The sequence below is a fragment of the Paramormyrops kingsleyae genome, chromosome 17, assembly GCF_048594095.1.
Source record: "Paramormyrops kingsleyae isolate MSU_618 chromosome 17, PKINGS_0.4, whole genome shotgun sequence".
NCBI classification, from domain to species: Eukaryota; Metazoa; Chordata; class Actinopteri; order Osteoglossiformes; family Mormyridae; genus Paramormyrops; species Paramormyrops kingsleyae.
This window is the reverse complement of record NC_132813.1, coordinates 18,473,201-18,483,100: the sequence shown is the minus strand read 5'-3', so window position 1 is coordinate 18,483,100 and position 9,900 is coordinate 18,473,201. Positions and strand designations below refer to the sequence as shown.

The 9,900-nt window shown below is 41.3% G+C and overlaps 1 protein-coding gene across 4 annotated transcripts; it reads left to right on the top strand.

The window, feature by feature from the left end:
- Nucleotides 1-1,592: 1,592 nt before the first annotated feature.
- cfap45 (cilia and flagella associated protein 45) lies at nucleotides 1,593-7,460 on the top strand. 4 transcript variants are annotated; one of them, XM_023844758.2, is made up of 12 exons: nucleotides 1,593-1,689; nucleotides 2,056-2,172; nucleotides 2,328-2,443; nucleotides 2,641-2,785; nucleotides 4,191-4,361; nucleotides 4,487-4,665; nucleotides 4,757-4,886; nucleotides 4,986-5,132; nucleotides 5,336-5,449; nucleotides 5,535-5,728; nucleotides 5,892-6,116; nucleotides 6,690-7,460. In XM_023844758.2, the coding sequence occupies exons 1-12, from the start codon at nucleotides 1,687-1,689 to the stop codon at nucleotides 6,763-6,765; spliced, it is 1,617 nt and encodes a 538-aa protein (XP_023700526.1). In that variant the 5' UTR covers nucleotides 1,593-1,686; the 3' UTR covers nucleotides 6,766-7,460. The 4 variants fall into 4 exon arrangements, with proteins under 4 accessions (XP_023700526.1, XP_023700520.1, XP_072557607.1 ...); XM_023844752.2 differs by having other exon boundaries at nucleotides 2,629-2,785; XM_072701506.1 differs by having other exon boundaries at nucleotides 2,614-2,785.
- The last annotated feature ends 2,440 nt before the right edge of the window (nucleotides 7,461-9,900 follow it).

Sequence of the window (9,900 nt, the reverse complement as noted above, 5' to 3'; positions counted from 1 at the left end):
TCTGGATGGTACTGAATCCATATTGGAAGACAGCTCCAGAGATGATTCTTCAAGAACTGGTCAAGGAATTGATAAGACCTCAAATCTAGAGGAGAGTTCACATTTGCAATGCACACACAGTAAAACTCAGCGCTTCATGTGGTGCATATATGCTGGAATTTGTGTTCAACTGGGCTCTTTATATCATTTCAATATACCACTGTATGTAAACTTTATCCTTTCAATTTTTTTAGTTGAAAGCAATAACAATCAGTAGGTCTGGAAACCTCATCTCGTTTATATTTGCTCAGAATTAATGATAAATTCCACTTGTGTTTTGTGATTGAATTATTGATTTCTACACAAAGCAATATATTTTCCATCCATACATTTTCTGACACCTCTTAATCCCTACTGGGGTCACGGGGGGGACCGGAGCCTATCCCGGGAACAACGGGCGCAGGTGGGAACCAACCCTGGGCAGGTGCCAACACACTGCAGATATAATACATTATCATAAGAATATTTGTTGGTGCAATTAAGGCCTGTCAAACCTGCCTTAAAAAAACAAAAACAACAACAGATTTCAAAATGCCTTTTCTTTAAGATGGAACAGTAGATTCTTATTCTTATGATAAGCGGGTGAAGATGCCTAGATTTTAAGTGTATTTGATTGAACAGTTATCGCTATTTAATATGAAAATACATTTACAGTACAACAAACTTTGCTAAACATGGCTTTAAATTGTGAACACTGCTACCCCGAAGTGATACAATAAAGTTGTCTCAGAGGTAGGTGCTTAATCAGATTGCTTTTCGCTGACAATAGACATGTGGTCCAGCGCGAATTTTGAGCCTTACTTATCCATCAAAGCTTAATTACTACATAAATCCCAAATGGAGACAAATTGCCACCAGAAACGCTTTTTCCTGAGAGCCACATGGCAGAGAACCTGGTTGTGTCGAAATGATCACGCGATAAGTGGCCGCTACAAGTTAATTCTGGCTGGGTGCAGATGATTGCATTACCTGCCGCCACCGTCCTGGGGTCTGCGTTTCGAAAGTTGCCGCAACTACAACGAAACCAATAGATTAGGTGGTGCAGGTTTTGAAAGCAATTGGCACTGCAGCATCAAAACAAGAATTTAATCGCGAAAGCAAGATATTCATTACATACCACTGTGCACTAGATGGGGTAGAAAACACAAAAATGTTGTTAGATTTGAGAAAATTGAACTAAACAAATGCACCAAACTCAGAAATAGGTAAGTTTTTGTATGTTTTGGATGTAAGTTTTATGTTAATAAAAACAACGTTTCTAACCAATTATAACAGGTTGGAAATATTTAAACATTTGAAACATTATGTTGTATCAGACCCGTGGGGGGGTGCCTGAGCACCTGCCCGTTTTGTCCTATTTAAAGCTCACGCATAGGTTCACATTAAAGGAACCGAGTGCCCCTTTTGAACCTTTGAACACCTGCCCCTCGAAAAGTCTCAGCACAGCTGGGCGATATACGCATGATTTCAAGTAAGAATTAAAGAAACTTTTGTGTCGTTGCTCTATTCACGGCTACTCCCCAAATGATGTCATCACACCGCGCAGTTTCCACGGAGACGCGTATACTAAACATATCTGTATTCCTTTTCGTCGGATGTGCTTTCCGTTTCCATACTTCTGTTCCGTAGTAGACACATTTGAAGGTCATGGTAAGTTGCTCTTAGCTAATGGAATTATAATTGTGTAACTGTAAGCATTGCAATTCTTACCTAATGCGGTCCGTAAATGTATAACCTGTGAGGTTGCTTATTGTATGTTTACTCTTAATTTACACTACACACATACACCTATTTATAACAACCACTTATTTGGTGCGGAGGAGACCCTGAATTTGAAGTACTTACATATTTTTGGCAGATGTCTATTTTTTAAATTGCTTGACAGACATATTATATAAAATGAAATTCCCTTAGGCATTATCAATGACATGAATGCTAAATGTGGAAATGTGTGTGTAAAGAGGTTTGCTGGGACTATGACTTGACTGTGATTTGCTCTGGCTGGTTTTGTTGCAGCCACAGAGTTTGCGGGTTAATTCTACACGGCAGTCGGGCGGCTCCCACTCACGGCGGTATCACACCCGTGCCCCCATATCGCATGTTGACGAGATGCTGTTTGGATCACCCCAAAAAGTTCAGTTTTCCACTAATGATCAAAATGATCTAATGGTTTATTCATGGGAGCATAAATTAATCTTGTGGTCTATATGATTTTTGTCAAATTATACATACAAGGTTGATGTGAAGTTTATCTGTAAATTAACCATCAGTCCAACATATTTTCCAAGATGTGTGCCCATGATGACCAGGATAAACTACACTGTTCAGGGCCAGTGCCAGTTCAGAAAAAGAAGACGCCAGAAACCATACGCATCATCACCAAAGACCTCATTCGCAGCCTGAAGTAAGTATCTGAACATTTAAGCTGCCACTCTGATGGTCTGTATGTGCCCTTGACAGAAGTTCTAGTAAATTTTAGGTTTAGCGCATACAGCAAACTGATGCATAATTACAGAATTTCCAAAGTGAATTGTTGGTCCTCTTGTTATCTGTGCTGTAATCCTTGCATCTAAGGTTATTCTATCAAAGATGTTATTCCAGAGTTCCAGGGAAGGACCCATCTGGACTATCCGTCATCCTACATCCTTCAGAAATGAACCGAATTATGGAAGAGTCTCAGACACTTAGCAAGCAGGAAAGAGGGGCCATTTTGGAAGCCAAAACTAAAGAACGGCAGAAAGCAATGGTGCGGGCATGCTGTTATGTTACTGTGCAGTACTACTGATACTACGCAAAAGCAATGGTGCGGACATGCTGTTATGTTACTGTGCAGTACTACTGATACTACGCAAAAGCAATGGTGCGGGCGTGCTGTTATGTTACTGTGCAGTACTACTGATACTACGCAAAAGCAATGGTGCGGGCGTGCTGTTATGTTACTGTGCAGTACTACTGATACTGTGAGACAGTATGTTTAAAGCTATATTTATTTATTTATTTGCTTATTTTTCTAACACAATAATACAGTAACACAATAACATTTACAAGAATTTCTTGTTTTCTCCAAAAAGTTACTGACATGTTACTCTAAGTTACTCCAAAATGTTACTAAAATGAGACTTTTACACCAGCATAAACATAATGTAAATTTAACATTCTTTGGTAACCTAAGACTTTTGCACAGAACTGTCTGTATATGCGTGTGTGTGTGTGTTTATTATACACAGCCATGGAAAAAATTGAGACCACTCTATATTTTTAAACAAATCTGCACTGTTAATCCTGGTTTAATTGTAGTTCTGCTAGCAGAAGGCTATTCTGAGCAATAGATTGCTTCTAGGTTCAAAATTTGTAAGACAGCAGTACAAAAGAATAAGGTGAATCAGGAGACACTGGGAATGACCATAAACCAGTCAGGTAGAGGGGGGGAAGTGACTTTCTATTGCCAGAGATGACCGTTATCTTATCCGGCAGTTTCTCATGAATTGTCGGATGACATCAAGTGACCTTCAAAGGAATGGGAAACATTAAGTGCAGGTGTGAAGTGCACTGCTAGGACAGATCATATCAGGCTCATAGAAGTAGGACTGAAGTCCCATAAAGCAAGGAAGAATCCCTTCATTAATGAGAAACAGGGAAGAACTAGACTACAGTTTGGAAAAAACTATATATATTTTTCACAGATGCACTCCCATAAATTAAGAAATAAGTGAAACAAAAAATTGTGCTGTGATCTCTTAAGTTTTTCTACAGTTGTGTGTGTGTGTGTGTACATATATCTGATTGTTGTTGTAATGACCTTGAATTGATTAGATTAGAATCGATTACATTACATTAGATTCAACTTTATTGTCATTGCGCAAAGTAAAAATATTCAGACAACGATATGCAGTTTGGCATCTAATCCAAAAGTGCACAATGGTCTCATATGTGAAACCTAATAAACAAGAAATAATATATCTTCATAGTTCCTTGTTAGTCTTAAAATATAACAAATACAAATATTAAAAATAATTCTGATTAAGGTATATTTACATTACAAATATAAATAAAATGCTGATTGCTTGTGCATTTAAGAAGCGAGGCTATAAGACACAACCAAAGCTCTTTGGAATTGCAGTCCATTCTGTGTTCCCCTACCACTCATTCAGGATTCTGCAGAAGACAGAAAGGTGCAGATTCGACTGGCAGACATGTCTCGGAAAAAGAACCAGGGTCTGAGTGACCTTGAGGCAGAAGCCCAACAAAGAGCCCAGTACTTGCTGGAGAAGGCCAATGAAATGAGGATGGAACAAGAAGATGAAGTCAAAAAGCTCAATACGGTACAAGGAACTGCTTCAACTCTCTCCCTGTTTCTATATGGGAATATGTGTTTGAATGGTGACCTTAAAGAAGTGCTGTCTGGGAGATACATGTCACTCTTGTGTTATTGTGTCGGCCTTACTAGCTCATCGTAGGTGCTCAGTGTCAGGCAGTGCTTGATGCTCAAATTGCAGAAAAGCATCAAATTCACAAGGAGCTGCAGGAAGAGGAACGGCGCCTGGACGCCATGATGGAGGTGGACCGACGGCAGGCCTTGGAGGAGCAGGATCACGTCAATGAGCTGAACAAGCGGAAGAGGGTCTTGTATGTTGCCTAACATGCTCGCTAGTTCCTGTGACCTTCCCAAGTGGCCTTATGCTTCGAGGTGTGAATGCATTTTGTTTGTCCCCTTAAGAGGCAAGTTACACATCGTCAAACAAATCCAAGAGCAGCTTGACCAAAGGATGCTGCAAGATGAGGTGCGAGCACAGGAGGGTGAGCAGATTCTGAAGGACCTTGAAAAACTGCAAATGGAAGAGCTGCAGGTACAACTCATGGACTCGCCATGGTTAAATCCATACATCCGTATTATGTCTAAAAATATTATATTTTACGTATAAAAACATCTGATGACATTCCTCCAGACCCTCCAGCGCAGAAGAGAGGATCAGCGGCAACTGCTTCTGGAAATCCAAAAAATCAATGAACAGAGCCTACGGGCTAAAGAATGCAAGAAAGAAGAGGAGAAGCTGGCTGACCTGCATGCCTTGGAATATACGCGCCAGAAAATGGTAGGAGATGCCAATGAGCAGGTAGATCGGTAGAAATGTGAGAAAATGGTGGAGGAAAGACTAATACTAAGAATGTAGTGTGGATTGACTAGCTAATTTAACCAGGTAACAGTTGCTGAGAACGTTGGTCTGAAAACACAGGCGGAAACGTGAAAGGTGGCAAAGAATGAATGGGTTTACGAGGGATTATCATGTGTTGGCAGGAACGCGAGGCGGAATATGAGGCCGAACAGCAGCGCATTAAAAAGGAAAAGGAGAAAGAGGTGGCACAGCTACGAGCCCTGCAAGAAAGGGAGCGCGACCACCGGGCCGAACAGGTCACACCGATACCGTACGAAGCAGGACCTAAGTATCAAAGTGAAAATCAGGCCAAACGGTAAATATGTCCTGCTTCACCAACAGGATGAGCTGCGTGCCCGGAGGAACCAGGAGGCAGCCGAAAGGGAGTGGCGCAAGAGGGAAAAGGAGCAGGCCCGCAAGAAAGTGGAAGAGCAGGAGAGGCTGAAGGCAGAGCGTCAGCAGCAGATAATGCAGAAAGAGCGCCTCCTGTCCATCGAGGCCGGCCGCAACCGCGCAGAATTTGAGAGGGTCTTAAGGTGAGGTAAACAGCTAACTAGGCGTCAAACAGTAAAGCAGAACAAGCCAGCTCCACTTTTGCGTCTGAATATCTTTTACACGTGTCGACCGGGGTGATTTCTTCAAAAGCGTCGCAAAACCCCCCATCACTGTAATCCCATTTAAAACACACCACCCCCACAGAGCACAGCAGGAAGCCATAGCTCACGAGCAGCAAAGGGACGGGATGCAGAAACGGCAGGCAATGCGCTGTGGAGAAGAGATCCAGCAACAAATGCGAGAGAGGGAGGTACTGATTCTGAAGAAGCGCGGGGATCTCCTGCAGGAGAGCAAACGGATCCAAGAGGAGAGTCGCCATCACCAGGCCCAGCTGGAGCTTATGATGCAGAGGAAACTAAGAGATCTGAAGTGAGTCTTAGAAAAATGTTTAGTGTTAGTTCATATTTACAGCATTTAATATTCAGCTCATACAAGCAGCCTCCAGGTTATAAACGAGATTTGTTCCCTAAGTCTGTCTTTAAATCGCATTTGTAGGTAAGTCGGAAAAATTATACTGAACATAATAATACAGTAATGATAAGTAAATACATAGGGTACTGTACTGTACCTCCACCCGACGAATCGCTGAACCCATGCAATGTTCTCACGAGCATCACAAAGTAGTGTGTGCATTAGTTATTACGAACCGTTGCACTTCATCAGAATTTTTAATATAATAGACTATTGCAGCCCTTGCATAGGTTTTCGTTGTCCGTAAGTCAGACATTTTTAACCTGGGGATTACCTGTATAAATGTGCTTGTTTTGTTTCTTATGTAGTGCATAAAAAAAGCATTCAATTCCATTTCTACAAAGTGTGCTTTTTAGTTGATGAATGACCCTTTTCTTTGACATCCTGCTGCGTTAAACATATTTGTGTTAATATCATTGTCCTGCATTTGTTGAATGTGAAGGTATTTGTTGTTTTTTTTTCTTGCTGTAGAGCAGCGGGGCTTCCTGACAAGTACTGTAACCAGGTGGAGAGAAAGGCCCGCATTCTCCCACCTCTCACTCACTAACGGGGATAGATGAAAGATCAGCACCAACACTGCGACAGTACCAGCCTTCCTCTGCTTCTGTCACGCTTTTTGACTTTCTGATCAGATTGTAGATTCTCAAGAAAAACAAATCACTTTGAAGGTATATGGCATAGAGAATAATAACAGCATATATGGTCTAACTGTGGCTTGGCTTTCCATCCTGGGTTGTTCCCTGCCTTGCACCCGTAGCCTCCAGGACCCCCTCCAGACCCCCTGCAACCCTGAATAGGACAAGTGCTTACAGAAAATGGATGGACGGTCTAACTGTTACAGCCAAAGCAGCCCTTTGATTTCAATTGTACAATTTTATCTGACCTTTTTCACCAATTAAGTCTCTGTAGAAAACTTCTCAAGGAGCCATTATCTGCAATAATATTTTTGTTTCCTGCAGGAGGGGCTGGATTTGCATAGTTGTGACTATCATGTGTCTCCTGTAACCTGCAACACAACATGGAAATGCTGGCAGTTAATGAGCACCTGCCATAGGGCTTGGTTCTTTACTTAGCTGTTAAATAGTGCAAAGTTTTCATTTGGGATTCTCATTATGTTGGGTTGCTGGTTTTGTCTCTTTGTTCTGTCCTAGTAATTTTTCATAGTTTCATTTTCATTTTTTGATTCGCTCAGTATATTCAAACCTTAGATTGATACATTTGGAAATAAAATACATCCAAATATTGTGTCTCACACAGCACAATGAAATTATTTTAAACTCCTCTTAAGTACCATACTTTCTCATTCCCATGATGCATGTCCTGAATTGGCAGTCGGGCGATTGAGTCTGCTCTGTGTGATTAGCTCTGATTCATATGTACATCATTTTCTACTTGATTCAGAGCGTAGATTCTGGGGCTTGGTTTAGCCTATTTGTGTCATTCCTGGGATTTTTGTCAGGGTCATCAGCATGTCACTGGCTCTGTGGTTTTGAGTGCCGTTGTCCTGTTTGCCGGAACCATGGCCTGGTTACCTGGTGTCTTGTTCCTGCGTCCAGAGTTCTGCAGCTGGTGGACAACTGGCTTCTTGATCTTAGGTTTGCTGTGATTATTCTGGCTGTGTGTTTCTGCCCCACTTCCTGTTTCCTGGATCCTGTTGCCTGTTGAGTCCACCATGGGACAAAACCAGATTAAAATATCCATATAACAATTCCTATGCAGTAAGAGTTGTGATCACATTCTGGGGTACTTTTCCTTCATCCTGTAGAGCAGCAGGTCTTCCTGAAAAGCAAGCACACACGGGCCATCAGAGAGTTGGGGAAATTTTCTTGATAGGCCGGTTTTGTGAGAACCAGTCTTTCTTCCCCAATCCCGACATTATTAACCCTATATAACAGGGGTGTCTAACTGGTGCGTGATTCCATGTTTCCATGTTGGTCGCAGGAGATGATTAAAGGATAACACTTTGTGTTCATGGCAAAATATACCAAGGGGTTCCCCCCCGGTCAGTGGCAAAATAGAGACCCGTCAAAAAGTATTGTAAATACATAGAGACCCTAACCCTACTCCCACTCAGAAACTGCTTGTGACATTGCTTGACTTATGGAACTGCCCATATTTCTGACAACATATTCCATTTTTATTGAAAATGGAGTGTTCAGCTGGGTTCCATAAACTGTTTCCTTGGTCATTTTCTTAAAATATTTTCCTTTGAATTTGTTTAGTGAATATAAAGTACATGTAATGGCAAAATATCTTTTTATAGTATTATCTGACATGTAATATGCCTCTCTCACTCCAGGACGTGCTATTAGGAAAAATAGATTGCCCATTGTGTGTCCAGATGTGGACATGTTGTGCCTTGCTATAGACTGGCTTTCCATCCAGGGCATAACCCAGCCAGGAATAAGCCCCTGTGACCCTATACTGTAAGAAGCAGATGGAATATAGGTACACTGGCAAGACTGTAAAATTTTTGATAAACTACACTGCCCGTCTAAAAAAAAAAAGTCGCCATTTGAATTTATATCAGCAAATACTTAAGAAACAGTGACTGGATCGTTATTACAGCCCAGCAACATTATGCAGCAATAAAGTGAAGTTAACCTCATTGATGGTCTCTGGGATGTGATGAAGGAGGCTTTACGGAGTGGTTCAACTCACTTGTCAATACAGGATCTCGGTGAGAAATGAATGCAAATCTGGATGAAAATAAAGGGTGAGATGTTGCATAAGCTTGTGGAAACGATGCCATGACAAATCGCGACTTTTTTTTTTTGCCCAGGCAGTGTATAAACAATCATCCTAGTGGCATAACTAATTAACTACACTTTGAAAAAAATATACAATCAAATGAGATACTGAGACCTACTTACACTGGCCATACTTTTACCATAATAGGTGTTTAGTAGAGGCGGGAGAAATAATCATTTTTACGACGCAGTGCGATGCTAACGTGACAGATTCTGCATCGATGCCAGAGAAAAAAAGAATCGATTACATTTATGGAGTTGAAAGTGAAAACGAAGTGGATAAAACATATGCTGTATGTAAGATGTGAACCACGATTAAATACTTTGGGAACACAACAAAAATGAGAAATCACATTACTCGTTTTCACCCTGAGTTAGCAACTGCCAAAAATGTTGTGGCTAACCAGCTAACCATACAGGAAGGAAGGGCACCAGCGATGGCCCTGAACTTCAGAAGGGCAAAGAAGATCATGCAACCTGCTGCAACATTTACTGCCAATGATGTCCATTCTTATTCTGTCTTGGGAAATGCAGGCTTTCCCTTCCTTCTGCATTCCTTAAAACCAGTTGCAGTTCTAGACCATTTTGACTGGGGGAGGGGTGGACACCCAAGTAGCATACGCATTTAGGGAGGGCACGGGGTGGGCATGCATATTATCACCTGGGCACTGCCCCGCTCACAAACCCCCCCTCCCCCCCCCAGAACCACCCCTGCTTGTAACAAAAGTACTAAATACCATCACAGAGATTTTTCACAGCAATACCTGCTCTATAGTGACTGTATTTTGAAAACTTTTACGACAGAACTGTATAATGCAATAAAGTGTAAGTTAAAGCAATGTTTTTTTTTGTTAAATAGATTAAAATATTTTGTTTAACACATAGGCTACTGTTATGGAAATCTTGGATGAAAAAAGCAGCATTTTTTTCAT

Bases quoted from the DNA above. Each gene is read 5' to 3' on its own strand.
- cfap45 (XM_072701506.1), top strand. The intron at 4,666-4,756 runs GTATGTTGCCTA...TGTCCCCTTAAG, and splicing joins AACAAGCGGAAGAGGGTCTT to AGGCAAGTTACACATCGTCA. The intron at 5,450-5,534 runs GTCACACCGATA...CTTCACCAACAG, and splicing joins GCGACCACCGGGCCGAACAG to GATGAGCTGCGTGCCCGGAG.